The 26,854-nt window shown below is 36.7% G+C and overlaps 1 protein-coding gene across 17 annotated transcripts in view; it reads left to right on the top strand.

The window, feature by feature from the left end:
- The window catches only part of KRIT1 (KRIT1 ankyrin repeat containing), a 41,119-nt gene extending 32,911 nt beyond the window's left edge, over positions 1–8,208 (top strand). For all 17 annotated transcript variants that reach the window (XM_049641455.1, XM_049641462.1, XM_049641459.1 and 14 more), the window contains 4 exons: positions 174–261; positions 851–1,057; positions 7,117–7,233; positions 7,719–8,208. In XM_049641455.1, the coding sequence (XP_049497412.1) occupies positions 174–261; positions 851–1,057; positions 7,117–7,233; positions 7,719–7,787 (481 nt within the window). In that variant the 3' untranslated portion in view covers positions 7,788–8,208. The remainder of the gene's footprint in view (positions 1–173; positions 262–850; positions 1,058–7,116; positions 7,234–7,718) is intronic.
- The last annotated feature ends 18,646 nt before the right edge of the window (positions 8,209–26,854 follow it).

The following is a 26,854-nucleotide window of genomic DNA, read 5'->3' as shown; positions in this document are numbered from 1 at the left end:
TGGCTTTTGCTTAAAATTTTTAGAGTTCTCTAATATTTTACAATATATATTTTTCAGCTCAAAAATCATGTTACTTAAAAAAAATCATGTTATTTAAAGCAATTTGTTTCTGAGTGAGTTATGTAGCTACTAAAGATGATTTATTTAAAGCATGTTGGCCTGTTTGCTTACAGTGAAGAAAACCTAAAATCCATTGTACCTATTACCAAATTGAAAAGTAAGGCACCTCACTGGACAAACCGAATACTTCATGAATATAAGGTAAGCTGTTTAACAGAAATAAAAAGACATTTTATACCCTAGTTGAAATTTTGTAAATTAAATTGTGTAATATGTTTTAAATGTAGTTACATTAAATTTATAGTACTGAAATTAAAAATTCATCTTCTAGTTCACATGAAACTGAAAGTAGCATATTTTTATTTTTAATAATGTGGAATCTTTTACTGAATACCTTCTATATGCTGGATACTGTGGTAAGGAATAGAGATTAAACACACACACACACACACACACACACACACACACACACACCTCACACACCATGTTCTATATGCTGGATACTGTGGTAAGAACTAGAGATTAAACACACACCTCACACACCATGAAATTATACACTATCCTTGTCCATGAAACACTTAAAACCTAATAGAATAGACAAGCACTATTTTTATACTTTGATATTTCTTTCTTTTTTGAAGTATTAAGAACTGCTCTTGGGATAGTTCACACAATTTTATTCTTCTCTGGGGGCAGCCACGATTTTAGAAACTGCTTAGTTGACCTACTTGGATTATCAAAAGTGTGTTCTCTTTTCACATCTCTTTTATTTTACCTTATTTGTTTTTAGAATCTTAGTACAAGTGAGGGTGTCAGTAAAGAAATGCATCACCTTCAGCGCATGTTCTTACAGAATTGTTGGGAAATTCCTACATATGGAGCAGCTTTTTTCACAGGACAGATATTTACAAAGGCAAGCCCCAGCAATCATAAAGTCATCCCTGTGTATGTAGGAGTGAATGTAAAAGGACTTCATCTTCTCAACATGGAAACTAAGGTAGATTTTCAGCTTTACAGCTGTTTTTGACCAATGTCTTAAAAAAATTGTACCAGCATACCTGAAAAATCTAGAAATGACATATATAAAAGTATTCATTGCAATTTTATTTATAATAGCAAAGGAAGAGGGATGAAAAGTAAATGATTGTCAACAAAGTGTTAATTATTAACATTAATTGTATTCTATAATTATGTAATGTATTAATGATAGTACATTTCTACATTGAAATACTGTGCAGCCATATAAAAGAATGAAGAATGTAGAGAATGATTTCCAAGATATATTTAGTGAAAAAGTACATTGGTGGACCATATGTAATATGCTGTTATTTGTGTAAAAACGAGGGGAAGTCAAGACCATATTTACATGAATACATATTGCTTGTGTATGAATAAAAAGTTTCATGAAGCCTTTAGAGAAGGCAACCAGGTAACTGGAAACAAGAGTAGAAGGGAAACTTTACTAAGTACCATTTTGCAACTTAAAAATTTTTTAACTGTGATTATATTACCTATTTTAAAAATCAATTAAGTTTAAATGAAAAAATACAGGTTAAAAAAAGAAAAATATATTGGGGTGCTCAGTCGGTTAAGCATATGACTCTTGATTTTGGCTCAGGTCATGATCTCATGTTTTGTGAGATTGGGCTGGTGTTGGACTCTGTACTGACAGCACGAAACCTGCTTGGGATTTCCTGTCTCCCTCTCTCTCTGCCCCTCCCCTGTGTTTGCACATGCTCTTTGTCTCTCAAAATAAATAAATAAACATTAGAAAAAAGAAAAATGTAATACCTGTCACAAGGGATTCACTTTGAAAAACAGAATTAGTTATAGGAGCCTTTTGGGGAACAGGCAAGATGAAGTATGGAAGGGATTCAGACCTTTCCCATCAGAGGCTTGTTACTATATTATATTCCTTTTTCTAATCAAAGTTGTTATATATAAAATATGGAATTATGAATCATTTTTAGCATATTTAACACATTTATCTGGATGAACAGCTTTCTAGCTTTAATAGCTAATAAAAATCAAATTTATTTTGTTCATTCAGATTTGTTTAAGAATAGACCATTTCAGGTCTGTTAAAGTAATAACTAAGCTTATACATTAGAAAAGGTATTTTAGGGGTACCTGGGTGGTTCAGTTGGGTAAGCGTCCGACTTCAACTCAAGTCATGATCTCACGGTTCGTGAATTTGAGCCCCACATTGGGCTCTGAGCTGATAGCTGGGAGCTCGGAGCCCAGATCCTGCTTCGGATTCTGTGTCTCCCTCTCTCTCTGCCTCCCTTTCTCCCCTGCTTGCACTTGGTCTCTCTCTTTCTCTCTCTCAAAAATAAACATACATTTTAAAAAAAATTAGAAAAGTCATTTTAGGTTAGGAAATTTTATCATAAACCTAATTTTTATTTTCACCATTTTTATAACCCTTACTTTGTAATCACATAACTTCTGAAAGTAGTTTAGTCACTTCATGATAACTCAGGATCATCCTTATGGGCAACAGCTATTTTTACCATGCTGTTAGATATGCCGGTGAATGGAGGTAGAGAATATGTACGGACATAGGGCTGAATAGGGACTGAATTCAGTAGCTTATCTAGAACTTGATTTTTTTTGAAGCCTCAGATGTCAGCTTGCTTTTGGATCATTTGCTTATTATCATTTTCTTTTTAAGCTACTTTACTCACAAAAAATAGCCTGCTTCTAATTAGTTTGTAACCAGTTTTCTATTTCTTTTGTACTAAGTTTATTAAAGGAAATCAAAGGAGAGACTCCCCTCACCATTTCAATAAATTTCTCCTCTGCTATTTCAGAGCATTTTATACAACATTTACAAATCCTTTACCAAACTGAATGGTGACGCTGTAGGTGTGATGCTGAGCCTTTTCTCTAAGCTATAGTTTATATTTGCCTTGGCAGCATTCCAGGTTTAGGCAACCATAAAATGTTTTATTTAGTTCCTAAATGATGGTTCAGCATTATAACATTTCACATGAATAATACTATGGTCCAGGAATCGAGTAAGTGAGATAGCAATTGGAGGCAGAGGATGATAACAATGTTATTAGTGAATAGTCTGCCTTTTTTAGGATAAGATGTTCGATTTCTAGAAATATAAATTAAAATGCTGTCCTTGGGTGATTAAACCAAAGAGTAATGATGTTTTCTGTCCACCTGATCATTACCTTGTGTTCTGTAAACCACTGATAAATTTACAGCACCTATGAAAGCTTTAAGATGATTATATTTTCTAATCATCAAAGGCGGGAGCAGGCAGCTTGTCCTCAGTTGTGTTAGAGTCATCAAGATATGCTAGGGTTGAATTTGACAAGTTTAGAATAAACAACTTCATTTGCAAAAATACCTTCATTTACATTAAAACTCTGCTTGGGATACAGTAGCTTCAGAGATTAATTCTCATGAAAACCCATAGAATACAGCTGTGTTTTTTATATCAATTACTTCTACCTTCTATATCTTGTTTCTCTTTGAAATAAGAGAGTTTTCCATTAGGGAGTATAACTCAGCCAATTTCATATGCTCATGAGAGCATACTTACATAAAATGTAGACACTATTGAATATATAACACACTGTGTTGTGAATCATTGTTTTACTATAGTGAATGTATTTCTGTTTCATAACTAACTGTGCTTGTTGATATATCTTTAACCATAATAGTACTATTGCCACACCCAAGCAATAGATACCCTTTGCTGATGTCAGTTTATGTTGGCCATAATGAATGCCCTTCTGAAATAAAACTGGTTATTTAGATATCCACATAGTGTCATTCTTCCTGATCAGTTATCAACATCACTGTTTCTCCTGTCCACTGGCTGGCTATTTGCTACTTGTCACTTCTGTGGTTTTCCCTTTTCTGCGCTCAACTATTCCTGACATTTTCTCTTGTGCCTTTTGATTTCCCTCACTAAACAACTTGACCCTTTGTAGGTTTTATCTCGTAAAGAGAACTACTTTTTCCTTCTAGAGTACACTGTATCTCTCAAAGCTACCATATGGACTCTGACTTTTCAGTTCCATTGAGCTGCTTTCATTATTGTGGGTTTCTCAATCTCTTCCTTTGTGCATAGCAACAAAACCTTTATTTTTAATGTACAACCCCAGTATTTTTGTTAGTAATTTAGCCCCCATATAATTGAGGACTTATACTACAGATGTATTTTTTTCTATATATTAAACTGTTTTGAGACCATATTAATGGACTATTTTTTGCTTCTTGATTAAACAAATTTCAAGCAACTGATCTAAAAAATAGACAATGTAAGGTATTACGATATCTTGACTCAAATGTTGGTAAATAGCTATTTTAGCATATCATATCCATAAAGTTATATTTTACAATATAAATACAGGTGGCTAATTTTAAAGAAGATGTTCTTAGTTTCCCATTATACATAATATACACTCATGTAAATTAATTGTACTGTTTCATTTAAGAACCTCACTTTTTTTTTAAGCTTATTTATTTATTTTGAGAGAGAGAGAAAGAGAGAACACAAGCAGGGGAGGGGGGAGAGAGAGAATCCCAAGCAGGCTCTGCACTATCAGCACAGACCCCTATGTGGGGCGGGAGCTCAAACCCACGCATGGGAGATCATGATCCTAGCCAAAACCAGGAGTCGGACACTTAACCAACTGAGCCACCCAGTGCCCCAGTTTAGGGCATTTTTAAAGTGAGGTTCTTGGTGTGCCTGGGTAGCTCAGTCTGTTAAGCACTGGACTTTTTTTTTTTTTTTTTTTTTTTTTTTTTTTTTTTTTTTTAGTTTTTGTTAATGTTTATTTTAGAGAGAGAGCGCGAGCAAGGTGGGGGAGGGGGGAGGGCAGAGAAAGAGGGAGACACAGGATCTGAAGCAGGTTCCAAGCTCTGAGCTGTTAGCACAGAGCCCCGTGAGGAGCTCAGACTTGTGAAATGCGAGATCATGACCTGAGCTGAAGTTGGATGCTCAACCGACCAAGCCACCTAGGCATCCCAGCACCAGATTCTTGATTTTGGCTCAGGTCCTGATCTCATGGTTTGTGAGTCCAAGCCCCATGTCAAGCTCTGCGCGGACAGCACAGAGCCTGCTTGGGATTATGCTTCTCCCTTTCTCTGCCCCCCACCCCACACTTGCTCTCTGTCTCTCTGTCTCTCATAATTAATAAATAAACTTCAAGAAGTATGAAAATTATTTTTTAAAATGCCCTAAAACCACATCCTTTTCACATAACATTAATTACCTGTAATAAGGGGGCCGGGGTGGCTCAGTCATTTGAGCATCTTACTCTGGGTTTCAGTTCAGGTCATGATCTTATGGTTGTAAGATCAAGCCCCACCTCAGGCTCTGTGCTGAGCACCCAACCAGCTTGGGATTCTTTCTCTCTCTCTCTCTCTGCCCCTCCCCTGCTTGTGCATGCACTTTCTCTCTCTCTCAAAATAAATAAAAATAAACATTTTATCAACATTTTAAGAACTGCTAGTCATAGAAAGCAATTTTTTTATGCTTTATTTATTTTTGAGAGAAAGAATGTGAGCAGGGGAGGAGCAGAGAGAGAGAGGGAGGGAGGGAGGGAGAGAGGGGCAGAGAGATGGGGACAGAAGATCAAAGCAGGTTCTGCGCTGACAGCATCAAACCCGATGCCAGGGTTCAAACTCACAAACCTGAGCTCAAGTCTGACGCTTATCCAACTGAGCCACCCAAGTGCCCCTGAAAGCAAATGTTTTTAAACGTGTATTTTAAAGGATGCACAAACACTTTCTTTGTATATGTTTATATAAATAATATATTTTTAGGGCAAGAAAATGCAAGTTGCTAGGAGAAATTCATTTTAAAATAATCAAAAAAGTATATTGAATGCTTATTTAAATTTAAGTTTTTTGTTAGGAAAGTGTAGGAATAGGGTTTTTTTAATAGTTTTTTTTTTTTTTGAAAATTTATTTATTTATTTTGAGTGGGGGGCAGAGAGAGACAGAATTTCAGGCATTAAATAATTTGATGAATTTATGAAGGCTATATTAATTATTAAAATTATGCTTATTTTTACCATAAATATATCACCATACTTATTTTCAGTGAGATGGAATTGCTTAAGTCAACCTGTTACCTCATTACATAAATTTCAGATCTGAAAGTACTATGTGAATATTCAAAAGGTACTGAATAAAGTGAAAGGGATTTTTTTTTAACGTGCGGAAAGTAAAAACTTGTACATTTAATTTTCTTGAAAGTCACTGAGAGAATAGGCATCTTCTCAACTTTACTGAGACATAATTGACATAACATTGTATAAGTTTAAGGTGTACAATGGGTTGATTTGATATGTATTGCAAAATGATTAATACCATAGCATTAGCTAATACCTCCACCATGTTACATAATTGCCATTTTCTTTTTGTGATGAGAACACTTAAGATCTACTCTCTCAGTAACATGAACTATATAATATAGTATTAACTATAGTCACCATGGTGTACATTAGATCCCCAGAAATTACTCATCTTATACCTGAAAGTTTGTACTTCATGGCCGACATCTCATGTTGGCTGTCCCCCAGCCTCTGGTAGCCACCATTCTGTTTCTCTCTGTTTCTACGAGTTCAGCTTCTTTAGACTCCACATGTAAGCGATATCCTCTTTAGTCTTTTTCTGACTTATTTCACTTAACATAATGCCCTCAAGGTCTTTCCATGTTGTTAAAAATGGCATTATTTTCTTCTTTCTGATGGCTGAATATTATTCGTGTGTGTCTGTGTGTGTGTGTGTGTGTGTGTGTGTGTGTGTGTGTGTATACATACCACAGAATGGGCATCTTTAAAATGTTTGTCAGTGTGATACAAAAGATACCATTGCTGAAGGCAGTCTCCTAAGAGTCTACCAGATTCTGTGTGGTTCTGTACTTGAGGCTCTGTAAGGTTATTGAGGGAACTTTGAATACAATTTATTGTAACATTCAAAACCATTATGTTTGGACATGACTAGATCATTGTAGATAATAAGAGAAGATAGGTGTTGTTTTTAACATACATTTCAATATAACAATTTCTAATTATATTGCAGGCTTTACTCATCAGTCTTAAGTATGGTTGTTTTATGTGGCAATTGGGAGATGCTGATGCATGTTTTCAGATCCATAGTATGGAAAATAAAATGAGCTTTATAGTACACACAAAACAGGTAAGTACTTATCAGTTGCTCTGGACTTCTAACAATGAACTATTGTATTAGTAAAGATTCTTTTTTTTAAGTGACAATCCATTTTACTTCAAGGAAAACCTTTGATATTATGTGAAATTAAGATATTTAAGACCAAGGATAAAAGGCAGGCCTTTCCTAAGCAAATAAGCCAGAAACTTATCTGAATAATTTATTTAGTTTTATAACAATGAAACTCTGTTTTCTGGCGTTTTTTTAATTCTAGTTAGTATTCCCTATCTCTTTTATCCAGGTGTCTGTCAGGTAATCCTTCCCTCTTGATAAGTATTCTATCTGAGCCACTAGTTGCATCCTTCAAAGCCTTAGTACCCCCTCTATTCTTGATAAACTTCCTCTAATAAGAAAATTTCTTTTCAGATAGATAGGGAACTGCTCGCTGCCATGTATGTCATTTACACATCCTTACATGTTTCACATTTACTGTTGACATATATTTTACTTTATAGGCTGGCCTTGTGGTAAAACTATTAATGAAGCTAAATGGACAGTTAATGCCCACCGAAAGAAATTCATGAGAGGAAAGCAGCTGATACTTAAACTACCACATTTTGTAATGCAGATTTTTTCCATGAAAGATTTCTTAAACTATCACTTTTAACAAGGCACTTAGTCTCTTGTAATATATGAATGTATACTACTACATTGTACAGAATCTGTACTTACGTTTGGTGTGTAATATACCAATTAGTTTTGTATAATATCCTCATAAGCTATTCTAATTTTTGAGAGAAACACATAAAAATATGTAGATTGATCATCTGTATAATAATGGACAAAATAGTAAGCTTTATAAAAAGTTATTTTTGGTAAATGGTAAAGAATTTGGAGTGGGATGTAATGAAATTAAAATATAGCTTTGGTATAACTTTGTGTGTCATTTCAGAATATACTGAAACTCAACATATTTGAATAAAGAAAATATATTTTCTACTTAAACCACATAACACTGTTATTTCAAACATTTTTCTGTAATCTATGAACATCTCTCAGTATGTTTTTAAAATTCTTAGTTAAAATGTGTAACTAGTGTAAGCTAGTATTTCTCAAAGTATAGTTCTTGAATCCCCTGCATCAAAATTAACCTGATGCTTCTTTAAACAAAGATTGCTGGGACTCAGTATATACAAGTTCATTCACTCTCTAGAAGTAACAGGACCTAGGAGTCTTAAGTTTTGGGTTTTTTTTTTCTGTTGAAATGATTCCAGATGCAGTAATAAATTTGGATTATTAAAGTAAATTACACAAAAGTGCCTGGCACATAAGTACTCATACGTAGACACACAGAGTAAGTGACAGTCTCTGGATATCAGTAGTTGCATTTATTATGTATATGTTGTATTTTTATGATTTAGCCTGATGAATTATATTGCCTTTATCAAAGTAGATCACCAAATATCTGTTTCATTTAGGGGAGTACTGATATCATAGATGAGGAGCTCACTGAATTATGATGCTATTTAATAAGCTTAGAAACTGGTCTTTCTGAGCCAGTAGATGGATATGTTCTTAAATTTTTTTTTTAATTTTTTAATGTTCATTTTTGAGAGAGAGACAAAGTGCAAGCAGGGGAGGGGCAGAGAGAGAGAGACAGAATTCGAAGCAGGCTCCAGGCTCTGAGATGTCTGCACAGGGCCCAATGCAGGGCTTGAACATATGAACCGAACCATGAGCTCATGACCTGAGCTGAAGTCAGACACTCAACTGATGGGCCACCCAGGCGCCCCCTAGACTGATATGTTGCAGGTAAGTTCAGAGATACAATAGTCATATTTGAAGATGTCCTAAAGATTGCAGATAAGTTTTATATATCAGAATTTAACCTTCACATTAATTTCTGTTTATTTCTAATGGTGCTCTGTCTGAGCCTTATTAAAATTATATATGATTAAGTAAATTGAATGAGAAAGCCTGCTTTATCTCTAATTCTATGCTAAATACTTTTGATTCTACATAGACAGTGCTCTGTTCAGTTTCATACCTTCCAGTGGCCTCAACTGTTGACTCCCAAACCTAATATTTCAGCCTCAGATTCTCTTCTGAACTCTGAATCTTAATTTCCAATTTCTTGCTGTTCTAACTCCACCTAAATGGCCTACAAAAAGAACGTCTATTTCATCACAGCTGGAAACCGAATTTGTTTACTTGCTCAATTCTATCCTTCCACTTGTATTCTGTTTGGTTAGTGGCACCATCAAATTGCAGCCAGTTGCTTATCCTGGAAATCTTGGAGTGGTCTTCAACTTCTCTCTCCTTTATTACCCTCGACATTCCACTTATCAAATCTTGTCAAATTTCTTATGAGTCCTTTCCCGTTTCCTTCCTCTCTAGTTGCCCTGCATCCGCCTTAGTTGAAGTCCTTCCCACCTGTTCCTAGGTTTGGTGTTACTTCCTCCCTTGCCTCCCCTGGCTGAGGCTGTACACTCTGCCCACTTATCTGCCACACTGGTGCCAAGTTGACCTTTCTTATGGATCTGATCATTTCATTACTCTCTGAAAGCTTTTCATGGTTCCTTACTACATTACAATTAAATTCCATGTCCTCAGTATTGAATGCAGGGCCCTTAATTACATGGTCACTAATGTTCCTATCCAAATTAATGTGTAACCACTTTTCCCACACTTATCCTGTGCTCCAACCCAGTGTTTCCTAATCCTGACACTGCAGTCACGTGAGGAGTTTCAATACATTATGACTCAATAAATCTAGGGTGGGGTTCAAGGATTTCTGTTGGTAAAGTATCCAGTGTGATTTTGATATACAGCTAGGGTTTAGAACTGCTCTTATAACTAACTTTAACTAGGAGTTAGCTGAATGCTTTTCCTTTCACAGAGGGAGGTGAGGATGCAATGCTACTACATCAAACAACTCCCTGCCCCATAGAATACAGTGTGCCCTCCTGGAGTTACACAGTAATGCAGCCTTGTAGAGAAGGGAAGGAAAGACTATTAACGTACCATGGCTATTAAAGGCTTAAAAATATATAGCATTAGAAAGTCAATTTTCAGGGGTACCTGGGTGACTCAGTCAGCTAAGTGTCTGACTCTTAATTTCAGCTCAGGTCGTGATCTCTTGGTTCATGGGATGAAGCCCCATATCAGGCTCTGTGCTGGCAGTGTGAAGCCTGCTTGGGGTTCTCTCTCTCCTCTTTCTGCCCCTCCTCTGCTTGTGCTCTGTCTCTCTCAAAATAAATAAATAAACGTTAAAAAAAAAAAAAGTCAATTTTCAAATAAGGTATTGAGAGGAAAAACTGATCATTGTCTGTCAGACCATAACAAACCAGAAATAACCAATAATGGAGAAATGCAAGTAGGTTTTAATGAGTGCCTAGGATTGGCCAGGCATTATATGTGCACTGGGGATAAAAGACACCTTTTTCGTTTTCATCATTTTTCAATAAATTTGAGTGCCTTTTATATGCCAGGGATCCATTGCCAAGAAAAACAAAGCCCCTGCCTTTAGGGAACAAATTTTAATGAGGGAGACAATAAATACTCATGGAAATATATATTTATAAAATCTAGTAAGTGTGATGAAAGAAAAATAAGTGTATTATGTAAGCATAAAGAGGGAAACTTGATCTAGCCTTAGAGATCAGGAGAGGCACCCCTGAGCAAGTGGTGCTTAAGCTTGCATCTGAGGGATGAGAGTGACAGAAACATATGAGGGAGAAGGGAAATGGGATGAGATGTTTTGACCCCAAGAGTGGTCCTGGAGAATTGATACAATTTTCTCATTTTTAGCTAAGAAGTAAATTTAAACAATTGTTTATCCAAATCACAACAAATGAGTTTCCATTGTAGAAATAAAACCAGAACAGTTAACATTGCACATGATAAATGTATTAGGAAAAAAACTTGGCAAAGAACGTTACATCTTGTAAGATTTAAAGTTACCAAAACTGACCCCCCCAAAAATTAGACTTGATAGAAATATGTAAAAAAGTAAAACTGGCAACAGGTTTGTTTTTTTTTTTTTAAGTTTATTTCTTTTGAGAGAGAAAGAGAAAGCGAGCACAAGTTGGGGAGGGGCAGATAGAAAAGAGGGTGGAGAGAGAGAGAGAATCCCAAACAGGCTATGCTCTGTCATCTTGGAGCCTAACGTGGGGCTCAGTCTCATGAACCATGAGATTATGACCTGAGCTGAAATCAAGAGTCAGACACTCAACCGACTGAGCCACCCAGGGGCCCATGGTTCTTGACCAAATTTAATGGATAAATTGCCTCAATAAAATTTAAAATTTAATTTGAAGGGTGCCGGGGTGACTCAGTTGGTTAAGCAACTGACTCTTGGTTTCAACTCAGGTCATGATCTCACAGTCGAAGGATCAAGCCCTGCATTAGGCTTATGCTGACAGAGCCAAGCCTGCTTGGGATTCTCTCTCTTCCTCTCTCTCTCTCTCTGCCCCTTCCCTGCTCTCTCTCTCTCTCCCTCTCTCTCAAAATAAATAATACACTTAAAATAAATGTAAAAATAAAATTTGATCCTGAGGAACCCAATAGCAAAAACTGTAATTAGAAGAATTTGATATATGCAAAAAACTGATGAATCAATTCCTTGCTTTATAACTTATTCAGTAAAAAATACTTCCAATGAAAATAATTTTAGTAAAATGAAAATGGAAAAAATATAAATTGTTTTTGCTGTGCTGTGTAGAAAACTGATGGAGGAATTAAAGTGGCTTGAGTCCATGCAAAAAATACTTTCTCAGCAGAAATCCACTTGTGATGGTATGATTCTCATTTAAAGTTTGTATTCATAAGGTCAGAATGCAGAGGTAGGCAGACCAAAAAGGCCCTAAAGCAAAAGAAGGGTAAGTGCTAGGAGTTCTTAGAGGCCTGGGGGCTGGAGGTAAATGAAATATATTTCAGACTTCTTAGAGTGTGAGAAAGGTGATTGCAATACATTGTACCAATTTCTATGTTAGAAGGAAGCACTGGTTATTCAGGATTTGCTGGAAGGGCACCAACCATGGATGGGAAATTAGGGACATACCCATTAGTTAAATAATAACAATAGCTAATACTTAAAATGTGCCTACTACTATGTGCCTTGCAGTTGTTTTAGATATATTAATTAATGTAACCCTTACAATAGTCACTCTGAAGCAGATACTGTTATTACCATTTTACAGATGAAGAAACAGAAATTTAGGTAGCTTTTGCCAAAGAGAATATTAAGCGGTGGAGCTCAGATTCATATCTAGGCAGTCTGCCTCAGGGTATTAATGAACCAGGACCATGGTGTAAGATTATAATAAAAACATAACAAGATACTTGTTTTCTTCTAAAAAGCTTAGGAGTCGAACTTACTAACAGTGTTGTAAATATTTTCACTTTCATATATTGTATAACTTTGAAGACAATTGTATATGGAGAGGTTATGTTACTTGTCTAAGGCCAAAAACCATCCTAGAGTCAGAATTCAAAATTTGGCAGTCTGGCTTCTGTATTCAGACATTTGTCAGATAAAGCAGAGGAAGATGAAGATGTTTAAAAAAAAAAAAAAAAGGGACCATATCTTGAAGGATGTTGTGTTCCCTGCTAATGAGGGGCCATTGGAGCCTTTGGGACTTGACTAACTTAGGTTGGTGTGTTACAAGATCACCCTGGGCCAGTGTACAGAAGGGCTAAAAGGGGTCTGAGTGAGAAAGTATAAGACAGTGGGGAGAAGTGGATTCATGTTTTGACAAAACCCAGTGACCTTTTGGGTTTGGGAAATAAGAGATAAGAGTCATAAATCTCGTCTTTCTGTCCTGGGCAACTGGAAAGTGGTATCATACTGCCTAATATAAGGAATGGAGATCATTTGACGAAATGTATTGAGTTCCACTGAGAAACAGGCAAAGGTAGAGCAGCTCCAAAGCATCTCATTTAGGCAAATGGACATCAGTATGCGAAAAAAATAGCTTGGTACCATCCTGCATAGTTTGTATTCAATAAATTTCATATGGCCAAAAATTAAATATTAAATCTAAATGTCAACAGAGAAAAAGAGACTAGTATATTTTAGTGGCAGAGCACATTCATTTATGGATATCATAAGAGATAAGAGATGTCTAAAATGCCCTTTAGGGGCACCTGGGTGGCTTAGTTGGTTAAGTGGCTGACTTCAGCTCGGATCATGATCTCGTGGTTCGTGAGTTTGAGCCCCGCATCAGGCTCTGTGCTGACAGCTCAGAGCCTGGAGTCTGCTTCAGATTCTGTGTCTCCCTCTCTCTCTCTGCCCCTTCCCCACTCACGCTTTCTCTCTGGCTCTCAAAAAAGTGAATAAATGTTTAAAAGTATTTTTTAATAGAATAAAATGCCTTTTAAATGTACACAATACAAAGGAAAGAAAAAGAATCAAGGAATTTAGAGCAACCAAATCTCATTACCTGGCTAACAGGAATGCAAACTGGTGAAACCATTTTGGAAGAGTTTGGTAGTTTCCAAGTTAAAAAACACCTACTGTAGAACCAAGTCATTCCACTCCTAGAAATTTATCAAAGAAACAAAAACTTATATTCACACAAAAATCTGTAATCAGATGTATATACGTTACACTTTCAATTTTTTTCACAATTCATATGAGATATAACAATTGATAACTGACCCAAATTGGAAACAACCCAAATATCCTTTGATGGGTGAGTGAAACAAACTCAGATACATCCATATCAAATACTACTCAGCAACAAAAAAGAATAAACAATTCATGAACAATATGGATGAATTTCAAATACTAACTGAAAGAAGCCAGACTCAAAAAGTTACAAATTGTAACATTCCATTTATATGATATTCTGGGAAAGGCAAAACTGTAATAAGGTCAGAAAACAATTAGTAATCATCAGAGGATTAGAATGGGAGTGAGGAGTTGTGGGACTATAAAGGGGAAGCATCAGGGAATTTGGGGAAGTAAAAAAACTGTTCTATATTTTGACTGTGATTGACAAATAGTATATCTTTGTCACATCTCATGAAATTGTACATCAAAATAGGAAATTTTACTACACATAAATTTTAAAAGCACATATGAGAAAAGATCATGGGTGCCTGGGTGGTGCAGTCAGTTAAGCGTCTGACTGTTGATCTTGGCTCAGGTCATGATCTCACAGTTTGTGAGTTCGAGTTCCACAATGGGCTGTGTGTTGATGGAGTGGAACCTGCTTGGGATTGTCTCTCCTCTCTGTCCCTCACCCACTTGTGCTCTCTCCCCAAATAAATAAACTTAAAAAAAATTGAAAAGAAAAAAATAAAAGATCATAACTTGTTATGTAAATGTTGAAAATTTACCAAAAATATATAAAAATTTAGTAGAAATGTCAGTATTCAAATTCCAGTAGGGAGTAGTCAGAGGTTAACAGAGAGACTATATGTTCAGAAATGCAGACAACTTTAAATTATGGGGGGAACACGTACCTGGGTAGCTCAGTTGGTTAAGCATCTGACTCTTGATTTTGGCTCAGGTCATGATCTCACGGTTCGTGGGTTTGAGCCCTGCACCAGGCTCTGCACTTGCAGTGTGGAACATGCTTGGGAGTCTCTCTCTTCCTCTCTCTTTCTGCCCCTCCCCTGCATTCTCTCTCTCAAAAATAAATAAAATATGGGGAAATATAAAACTTCGCTAATAAAAATGCAAAATCTTGTTAAATTATTTAAATTCTATGAAATAACTAATTACATTAATAAAAACCAATGTTGGCACAGGACTGAGACAACATACAAGAATATTTCTGGTTGCTACTAAAAATTGGTTTAATCTTTTGGTAAAACAGTCTGGAAAATATTTACCCCCTTTGAATTGACCCCACATTGAGGACACTCAAAGGATGGGCCCACTGACCTCACTTTCTCATTTGCAGTGCTTTACTGGTATAATTTCTCCTGCTTGCTTAGAGAGTAGACTGTATGTGCTCCAATTCAACGGGGGAAAAAATAATAGTTTTCCAACAGGACTGTAAAAATGAAAAATGTAGAGTTAAAAATAATGCATATCCAAAGCAATTGTTTTTAAAGGAAGTCTCCGCCAGAGCATACTAAAAGCTTTAGTTAGAAATCATAAAATTATGTCATCAACTCAATTGTATGAGCAAATAACGCAAGTATAAATCCCACACCAGTAATTAGCAAATCATTTGTTGACTTTTGGAATGTGCTATGTGATGTTTTAATAACACGCCTTCCCAGTTACATTTTACAGATGTTGATTATACTTTGTGTTTGTATTTATTGAATATATACCAGTGAGGGAATGAAAGGATAAGTCGTCTGCAGACAGAAAAATGGATAAAAAAATTTCACTTAAGTCAAATGTGTGCTATTTTTCCTTTCTAAATTGTTTGCTTCCGGTTAATGTTGGAATAGTTTTGTACACACAACCACTAGGAGGAAGAAAAGCCAGTATGGGTTTTTAATTTATTTCAACTATTTCACTCACAAGTAATTAACTGTATATAGTTAAAAGTTGGATTTTAATTAATATTATCTGAACTTTGGCTTACTTGATAAATCATTTACTATTTGAAAATATATGGACCACATATGTTGCATAACAGTTTAAAAATAGGGCTTTACTAACTGCTATCAAGTTATTAAGTTTCCCTTCTTAAGTCATAATCAGTCATTGAAAAAATTGGTAAAATATATCATTCACATTTACAATTCCAAGATGGATTAAACACTATGATGAGAGCATGACAAAATGTTTTGAAACTTATTTTCTAGTTATGAATAAACTTTGAGACAGTTCTAGGTAAAGATAATCTAGTTTGCTTTTTAATGTGGAGTTTAAATCACAAGTCAGAAACTTCATAAACTCCCTAAAAGAAAGGGAACAAAAAAAAAAGGATAAGAAAACTACCTGTATTCCAAAGACCAAAGGTAATACAAATTGCCATATTAGAATTAAGAAGCTTTTTTCACTTCTGCTTTATGCTGAGTAAGGAAAGTAAGTATACTAAGCAGCAGCTTTTAATGCCTTGATTGAAAAAACAAAAAATACAGACTTCTGGAACACCATCAAATCATATGTATTTCCAACAGTATTAGTATAAAAGCAGTGGAATATAACAGAGAACCCAGAAATAAAGCCACACATATTTGGCCAATTAATTTACAACAAAGGAGTCAATCATATACAATGGGAAAAGGACAGTCTCTTCAATAAATGGGGCTGGGGAAAGTGGACCACTGTCTTAACAGTATGCACAGAAAATTAACATAAAATGGATTGATTTGAATATAAGACCCGAAACCATAAAACTACTAAATAGAAAATATAGAGGGGTAAGCTCCTTGCCATCAGTCTTAGTGAGGAGTTTTTGGATTTGACACCAAAAGCAAAGGCAGCAAAAAATAAGTAAATATGGGACTACATCAAATTAAAAACTGCACAGCAAAGGAAACCATCAACAAAATGAAAAGACAACCAATAAAATGGGAGAAAGTATTTGCAAGTTATATATCTATAAGGGGGTTAATACCTAAGGTATGTAAAGAACTCATACAACTCAATAGCAAAAAAAAAAAAAAAAAAAAAAATTAAAAATGGGCAGACGATCTGAAGAGACTTTTTTTTTTAAGTTTATTTATTTATTTTTGAAAGAGAGAGAGAGGGAGACACAGAATCTGAAGCAGGCTCCAGACTCTGAGCTGTCAGTGCAGAGCCCAATGCAGGGCTCCAACCCACGAACCGTGAGATCATGACCTGAGCCGAAGTCAGACACCTAACCGACTGACCATCCAGGGGCCCCTGAATGGACATTGTCCCAAAGATATACAGATGGCCAACAGGCATGTGAAAAAGTACTCAACATCACTCATCATCAGGGAAATGCAAATCAAAATCACAATGAGATATCACCTTACACCTGTTAGAATGGCTAGTATCAAAAAGAAAATGGGGCAGCTAGGTGGCTCAGTTGAGCAACTGACTTGATTTCAGCTCAGGTCATGATCCCAGGGCTGTGGGATCGAGCCCTGCGTTGGGTTCCACACTGAGCGTGGATCCTGCTTACGAGTCCGTCTCTCTCTCTGACCCTCTCCCCCTCTTGTGCTCTCTAAAATAGAATTAAAAATTAAAAAAAAAAAAAGTGTTGGCAAAGGTGTGGAGAAATGGGAATGCTTGTGCACTACTGGTGGAAATGTAAACTGGTACAGCCATTATGGAAAACAGTATGGAGTTTCCTCAAAAAATTACAAACAGAACTGCCATATGATCTGGCACTTGCACTTCTGGGTATTTATCCAAAGGAAATGGAAACACTAACTCAAAAAAAAAAAGTACATGTACCCCCATGTTCCCTGTAGTATTATTTACAATAGCTAAGACATAGCAACAACCTAAGTGTCCATCAATGAATGAATGGGTTTTAAAAAGTGCCATACTTATATATTTATACAATGGGATATTATTCAGCCATAAAAAATGAATATTGCCATTTCCAACAACACGGATGGACCTTGAGAGCATTATACTAAGTGAAGTAAGTCAGATGGAGAAACACAAATACCATATGATCTCACTTATACGTGGAATCTAAAACAACAAAAACAAAGGCAAGCTCATAGGGAAAACAGATTGGTGGTTGCCAGAGGCAGGGGGTAAGGGGTGGGTGAAATGGGTGAAAGAAGTCCAAAAGGGACAAAATTCCAGTTATGAATTAAGTCATGGGAATATACATCATGGTGATTATAGTTAATACTACTGTATATTTGAAATTTGCTAAAAGAGTAGATCTTAAAAGTTCATAGGAAAAAAGTTTTTGTAACTGTATGGTGTTGGATGTTAACTAGACTTACTGTGGTGATCATTTTGCAACATATGCAAATATCAAATCACTATTTTGTACACCAGAAACTAATGTTATATGTCAATTATATCTCAGTTTTAAAAAAGACAAAATATAGACTTCTGGAACACAAGCAAATTATATGTATTTCCAATTAGTCACAAAGTTCTTAACTTTAAGCAGATGACAACTTGCCAATTAAATCCACAAAACAGGATACTAAAAGGCTACACATGTAGAATTATAGAAAAGGGAACCTCAATGCTTTCCATAAATTCTAAGAAGCTAATTGCATTCATTTTTCAACTTCAAATTTCAAATTGGAATTTGGCGGTGACAGAGGGCCTGGGAGATCCATACACTAAAACAATTTGAACTGTTGCAAGCTATGGAAAAGGGCTGGGGAAAGTGATAGGTCAACCACCCTGATAACCAGGAGAATGGTGACTCTTCACCAAGGTGGAGTGCCCTACTCTGCAAAGGCCTCTGCAAATGAAAGGAGAGCGTTTGACGTGAGTCTATGGATAATATGCATTGGAGATTTTCTGTTAATTTAGTACTCTAAGAAAATTTTAAACACCACCTTGATATTTTAAATACTTGTATTAGTAAACCAAACAAGATCATTTTTAAGTTTTCTATTTCTTTTTTCTAAAAACTTTATATCAGGTTTTCAATTACATCTCATATTTATGACTACAAAAACTTCCTATATTTTTTTCTGATAAATGCCGTGGTTTGGTTATACTAGTCTAGAACCAAATCAGTCTTGTAACCTCAACCTTTCTCGTTTAGATGATAGGAGAAGGCAGGTCACAGTCACTCCTGGAACCTTCTCAAACAGCAGCCCCCTGTCCTGTGTCCACACTCTCTTCCCAGTACCCTTCCTTGGAACTGCAAAGGCAGACCCGCCTGCAAATCTCCAAACCCTTGGGATGTCGGCGATCCCTTTAAACAGTGGTGCAGTCGTCACCTCACGAGATGAGCAAGCTCAGTTATTCCTGAGCCCTGGCAGCGCACCTTCAGCCTGGTTCGTGGTTTGGGACCCCAGCTGGGGTGGAAGAATGGCCAGATGGGTTGCTGAGACCAAAAGAGATTCCGTGAGGCGGTTTGAGCGAACAGTGATAGACTGGGTCCTCCACGTCACTAAGTGCCATTTTCACCTGCCTTTGTAGCCTGCTGTTCACTTCACAGTTAGGAAAACAATGCTCGGTAGAAGCACCTGGAGTTCTCTAACCTAAACGTGGCCGCTGGCGCGCGTCCCTCCAGGAGAACTGAATGGAGACCCCGGCCTCCCCGCCGGTGTCATAGTGTGACCCAGGCCAGCTCAGAAACGCGCAGGGGCGCGGCGGATCCGAGACGCTGGGGGCACAGGGTGGCGTCAGTGCGGGACAGCAGGTCTCCGCTATCGCCCGAGTTGCTGGATGCTTCCCTGCCCGCATCCCTGCCCTGTCTGCGACTTGAGTCGCAGCCGCTGAGAGGCTCCAGGTGAAGCAAAGAGCTGTGACTTATTTAGGCCACCACCCTCAAAGCCAAAACCAAGTTTTCTTCTCCCATTTCCCCTCAACACCTACAGCTCTTTATGTCCTCTCTCTTCATGCCCCAGGGATACCCACCTCTGGCATGTGTGCGTCCTGTCTCACATTGCTTTAGCCTCTGTTGAGGGGCCTTTATTCCACACTCCAGGAAACAATTTGTTAATGCTGCAAGATATAAAATTGTCCTGCGGTTAGTGTCCAGGTCTTTCAAATAGGTAACAAATTACATAGAATTGTCCAACTTGGCCAGTATTTATGAAAACAGAGTTGGGATCTGTTTTTGCCTATTAGATTGGCAGTATTTACTCTTTTTTAAAGAAATGTTTGTTTATTTTGAGAGTGCATAAGCAGGTGCGGGGCCAGAGAAAGGAAGAGAGAGAATCCCAAGCAGGCTCCAGTGCTGTCAGCACACAGATGGCTCAATCTCAGGAACCAAAAGTTCATGAACTACAGCAGAAATCAGGAGTAGCAAGCTTACCAGGCACAGAGCCACCCAGGCACCCCCGTATTTACTTTTAAGTGAGTCTCTCAGTGCTTGTGAAAATGAGGGGGGAAAAAGACTCTCTCCTACAGATTTTAAGAATGTTATTTTGCTATGTGGATCAGCCTTCAAAATATTTACATGCTAATGGTTATACAATTGATAACACAGACGAGAACAGAATTTGGCAGGCATGAAAGATAATGCTTTTCAAATATTTTATTTCAAATCACAGTATGTTAACTACAATGTATATATCCTGTGATGATGATAATGTTCAATATCTGCACTGCTCAGTAAGGTGGTCACTAGGCACATTTGGCTGTTACACACTTGAAATGTGGCTAGTGTGACTGAGAAGCTAAATTATAATTTTCTTTAATTTAAATTGAAATAGCCACGTGTAGCTACTGCTACCATAGTAGACAATGATGCTATATAGTAAGGTCTCAATTTTGTAAAAAACCAAAAACAAAAAACAGTAGTAGTATGTATGATATTACCACTGGTTATCTCTAGGAAGCATTTATAGAGAACATCATAGTTGCTTCTTCAGCATCTGTTCTTCCTTTGGGTTTGGGCTGCTCTATCTCCCTGAGCGCGCATGTGCGCGCGCGCGCGCACGCACGCACGCACACACACACATTTCCTCTATGATATTTGGGGTAGGCAAATGCTAACCCTGGCTACGGGGGTGAGCCATACTACCTAAAATAATATTACTCTGACTCCTGGCCACAGTCATTGATACAAGATTGGGCATTTGACCTAATTTGGGCCAATAGAATAAGCGATCTCATCTCTGACTCTATTTCTCCTCTATTACCAGTCCAAACTGGATGCAACATTCACCATTAATTTGTAGGTATCTAACACAAAGACCAGAGCAGCGCTTGTGTAGTTACGTGTTTCATCTTACGCTCTTTTGTTACACAACGATGTGAATGTACCGAATGCTACTAACTACACACTTTAAAATAATTAAAATGATAAACTTTACATATATTTTACCACAATTAAGAAAATAAAAACAACCCTTTTGCAGAAACACAACCATACATCTGGGGAAAAAACTACCGTGAACTGTGGTAACCCATCAAGATCACAATCCCATGTATGCCACACTTACAAAGAAAGCCCTAGGGCTACAGCCACCTGAAAAAGCCATCCCACAAAAGTCAAATGCACAATCTGGGTTGCTGCAAAATGTCGAGGTCAAAACTCTACAGCCATAAACCATGGACCCTTAACACCCCAGAGACTTAATTTCTCCAGAATCAGAGAAACCCCAACGTGGGCTTTAACTCATGAACTGTGAGATCATGACCTGAGCTGAAGTTGGATGCTCAACCAATTGAGCCACCCAGGTACCCCAGTTCCCCCCCAATTTTGACATAATTACTTTGTCATCACACAGATGGACAATCTTGGCTCCCTTAACAGGTATTCAACCCTTTTTTATTCTATGCAAGCCAGCTGACTAGAACACATATCTTGTAGGCAGAAAGACCTGGAGGGAACCCAGAAGGAGCTGAGGTCATCAGTTATTCAAGTGTTCTCTGTAAAGGAGATATTCTGGAGATGAGGTTCAAGGCCAAGGGCATTACACAGATAGAGTTTCCTCTATATAGAAATATGAAGCCAGGAGAAGGTAGTTACTTCACCACATCTTGAGAAGAAAAAGAAAACTTGGACAAACCAGTAACCATCACATATAATAAGTAAGAGATCAAAAAAAAATTTTTTACAGGGCTACCTTTGTGGCTCAGTCGGTTAAGCATCCAACTTCGGCTCAGGTCATTATCTCTCAATTCATGAGTTCAAGCCCCGCATTGGGCTCTATGCTGACAGCTCAGAGCCTGGAGCCAGCATGGGATTCTGTGCCTCCCTCTCTCTCTGCCCCTTCCCTGCTTGTGCTCTGTCTCTCTCAAAAAATAAAACAAAAAACGTTAAAAAATTTTAAAAAATTACAGAACTTTTAGGGAACAGATTATCCCTATAACATAAAATGCTTCAACAAATAGATAATTAGCTTACTTTATGAGGTTAACCTTGACAACAAAACTGGATAAGAACATTACAAAAAAGTAAAATTATCAACAAAATTGCTAATAATATAGGCATAAAAACTCTGAGTAAGTGTTACATGTAATTCAGAAGTGAATTAAAAAGTAATGTATCATGACCAAGTTTGATTTACCCTCAGAATGCCAGATGTTCAATAAAGCAAATCTATTAATGTAATATACCACATTAGCAGATTAAAAATATAAGACAAAGATAGCTGCTATCATTCCCCCTATTCCACATTGTACTTACTGAAGGGCTTGAAAAATGCACTAAGACAAATATATGAGTCAGAGAATTGGATAAAAAGAAACAAATACTGCCAATATTTATGACACTGCCTTTATAAAAAAATCTAGGAAGATGTATAAAGCCCAGTCATATTACTGAAAACAAGATCAACAAACAAAAACCATTAGTGTTCCTATATACCAATATTTAAAAAACTAAAAAAAGACATAGAAATCAGATATCATTCCTAATAGCAAAAGAGATATACCATGTTATTAAATAGGAAGAATCAATATCATAAATGTATCACTTCTCTCCCAAATTAGTTCACAAATTTAATCCAATTCTTACTGAAATACAAGCAAGATATTTTGTGGAACTTGGACCCTGACATTGATCTGGGTATGTAAAGGATTGAGAATAACCACCATACTTTTGAAGAAAAAGGATAAGGGAAGAGGACTATCTCTACCAGGTACCAAGATTTATTATAAAGTTATAATCATCAAAACATGTGCTTTGATGCAAACTTAGACAAATATATAAAAGGAATAGAACTGAAAGTCAGAAACAGCTCTACACATATGACTGAGGCAGCATTAGAAATCAGTGAAGAAAGAATTTACTATTGAATATATTGCAAACCAGCTAGGCATATGAGAAAAATTAAGTTAGATCCCTTCCTTACAGCATATGCAAAATAGTTTCCAAATGGACTAAAGAACTAACTGTGAGAGACAAAGCATAATTTTTTTTAAAAAATTGTGCTGGATATATACCATTTACCACTTACATCATCTGTTAGTCTTTGCTGCATAGGAAACACTTTAAGCTCACGATTCTGTAAGCCATTTGGGGTTGGCTCAGTTAGACAATTCTTCTGATATTGGTGGCTGGGCTCACTCATGCATTTGTGGTCAGCTGTGTGTCACCTAGATCACTCTACTTCTGAATGTTGGCTGGCTGAAGGCTGGAGTCAGTAGCCAACTGTCTCTCATCATCCAGTAAGCTATCCAGACTTCTTCACACAGCATAGATGGTAGGGGTCTCAAAAACTGTGAGAGGACAGTCAGTCTCCCAGTGTCTGAGTGCTTTTCAAAGTTCTGTCTGTATCTTGGTTGCTAATGCCACATTGACCAAAATCAGTCACATGGCCGACGTGAGATTTAAGAGATGAGGAAATAGACTCTACTTCTTGGTACACGTACAGACATTGGAAAAACTTGTGGCCATTTTTGTAATCTCCATTCTCTGATTCTGCTTTGTGCCCCAAAGAGCTAAACTGTAGGGACTTCATCAAGGGTCCCTCATGCTCTCTGGCTTCCCTATTAGTTTAGCCAACAGGGAGCTGCAGCAGAAGCTAAGAATGGAGGAGAATGAGATTGAGGATTTATTCCCCTGGCTCTCTTTGCTATAGCATTGCTGCAGGCTGTGTTCATTCAGCAGGGCCCAAGCTCCAGTCAGGTGGCCTTTGTCCACAGTGTACTGTCTGGGTTCTCTCTCACTTCCACTTCAGGCTTAGGAGTATCAGTGGGGCTTACTGTACTAGCTCTAGGATACAACACTCTCCTCTGTGATTTCCCTACACTCTACCCATACCTTTGTAAATAAACTGTTAAACTTTCCTCAAGTTTACAAATTCAAACTTTGAATTTGAGGGGATCATGTTCTCATATGATACAGAAGTAAATATAGAAGACTTTTTCAAGTCACAAAAAGCAAAAACCATAAAATTAAAACACTACAAAACACATTGTGGAAATAGAAAATTATGAACCCAAATACTTGGACTCAGCCATGGTTAAAGTTAAAGCCAAAGGCCATGCATTTTGAGAAACTTTGAGTGGAGATGATTTGGACACAGATAATTTTAATAATCTTTAGCACTAAGTTAAACAAAAGCCAAAAATATATTGATTAAATCACAGTCTGGCCTGGTGTGGTTAAGGCTCTACTGAAATTAGTTCTATGCATGATATAAAATAACTTATTTAATATGACTCCTATAATGGACATTTATGTTATTTCTAATATGTTACTATTAAAAACTATGTTTTTTGCATCCACTTAAGAATTCATTCTCTATCCTTGGGGCACCTGGGTGGCTCAGTTGGTTAAGCATCCGATTCTTGGTTTCGGCTCAGATCATGATCTTCTGCCCCTCCCCTCTGTGCACTCTCTTTCTCAAAATAAATAAATAGACTTAAAAATATATTTTAAAAAAGAATTCATTCTCTATCCTAATGTCACGAAGACATCTTCCAATTTCATATACTTGAAATCTCACTGTTTTATTTTTCACATTTAAATCTATAATCCACCTAAAATTGATTTTTGTGGATGGCAAGATAGGAGTCAAATATCTTTTTTCTTTCTATATGAATTCCCAGTTGACCCGGAATCAAAAGGCATACTTTCTACAGTGATCTTAGTGCCACCTTTGTCATAAATCAAATCCATATATAACATTGGTTCCTCCTTTTAATTTCAACCTTTTTATGATCTTATGCTTTAGAGTCATGGTTCATAAATAACACTTAGGTTTTTTGTTTGTTCATTTGTTTTTAATCTGACTTTGAATTGGTTATTTAGTCCATTCACATTTATTTTGATTATGATATACTTGGACTTGTTTCTACTTACTTTTAAATATTTTTCTGTCCAATTTCTTTTTCTCTCCTTTAGTACTTTTTAAAAATTCTGACTGAATATTGTTATTGTTCCTCTTTTCCTTTTCTCCTCTTTTTCTCCTGTGTTTCTCCTTAAAGTTTTTCTCTTTACATGTCTGGCATCTATTCTCTCTACTTTCATTCTGCTGATAATAAGTCTTAAAAATTTATCAGGGTGCACGGGTGGCTCAGTCATTTAAGCATCCCAAACTCGGTTTCTGCTCATGTCATGATCTCGTGGTTCGTGGGTTCAAGCCCCGCGTCAGCCTCTGCACTGGCAGTGCAGAGCCTGCTTGGGATTTTCTCTCTCCCTCTGCCCCTCCCCTGCTTGTACTCTTTCTCTGAAAATAAATAAATAAACTTAAAAAAAATTATCAAATTTTATCAAGCATGCCTAACACAGTCTTAAAACTGAACAACTTATCATCTACCTCAGATAAAATAGACTTTAGAATGTTTTAGCTCAGGTCTTGTTTTTATTTTATTTTGAAATGATTTTAGATTTACAGAAAAATTGCAATAGTAAAGAGAACTCCTTTCTACCCTTCACCCAGCTTCTCCTAATAGTAATAGTTTTCATAATCATAGTACAATTATCAAAACAAGAATACTACTAACTAAACTACAGACTTTATTTGAAATTTATGTTTTTCATTAAGGTCTTTTTTCTGTATCATAAGCTAACCCAGGATCCCATATTACATTTAATTGTCAAGTCCCCTTAGTCTCTGACAGTCTATGACAGTTCTGAGTCTTTTTTGTCTTTTATGTCCTCAATATTTTTGAAGATAACTGATCAGTTTTTTTGCAGAATGTCCCTCAATTTGGATTTGTATGATTTTTTTTCCTGATTAGACTGAGCTTATGCATTTTTGGCAAGAAAAGAGAGCAGAAAAAAACAGCATTTAACATATTGCTGGCTTTCATAATATTTAAAACTTTTATAATGTTTAGAATTTTTGCCTTGAGTAAAGTTGGCCTGTAACTTTTCATACTGTCCGTACTACATGTTGATGTCAATGTTAATGCGAGTGTCATAAAACAAGCTGGAAAATGTTCCCTCTTTTTCTATCCTCTTGGAGAGTCTGTGAAATGTTGACACCATACCAGTTTAATAGAAAGGATTTAATATATGGAGTCGTGCAGACAAATATTGGAGACCAGAAAAGTAAAGGGGGAACTTCAGTAACACAGAAGATGGTAAAGGATGAAGGGACCAGGGAAAGAGGTTGGGTTATTAAGAACTCCACACCCAGAGGACAGACCTACAGAGCTGGGATCCAGACCTCTGAGGGGTCCTGCCAGCTGTGCGGGTACTTCAGAAATCACACAAAAGACTCGCAGTCAAGCTTCAGTTCTTAAAAAGTTGTTTTACTTCTAGTTATTCTTACAGAAAGCATCTCTTTATTAAGATATTTTACTTCCACCTATTAGAAAGTTATCATAATGTAATGAATTTGTTAGGAAAAGACACTTCAGTACCATATATAAACCCATAATGTCCACAATGCAAATGGCACTCTGTGCATGTCAGGGAGGTCTGGTGTTCCATCTTCCAAAAATTTGCTAAACTCTTTTCATTCCTTCACATCTCTTTTCTCATTTTCTTTGACTTTTTTTATTCCTTTCTATAATTTTTTAGAAAGAGAAACCTTTAAAAAATTTTTAAATGTTAATTCATCAAAAAATTTTAAAAATGTTTATTTATTTTTGAGAAAGAACATGAGAGGGGGAGAGGCAGAGAGAGAGAGAGAGAGGGACAGAGAATCTGAAACAGGCTCTCCGCTGACAGCAGAGAGCCCTATGCAGGGCTTGAACCCACCA

This window comes from Panthera uncia, chromosome A2 (genome assembly GCF_023721935.1).
Source record: "Panthera uncia isolate 11264 chromosome A2, Puncia_PCG_1.0, whole genome shotgun sequence".
Classification (NCBI taxonomy): domain Eukaryota; kingdom Metazoa; phylum Chordata; class Mammalia; order Carnivora; family Felidae; genus Panthera; species Panthera uncia.
This window is presented reverse-complemented; position numbering and strand designations above follow the sequence as displayed.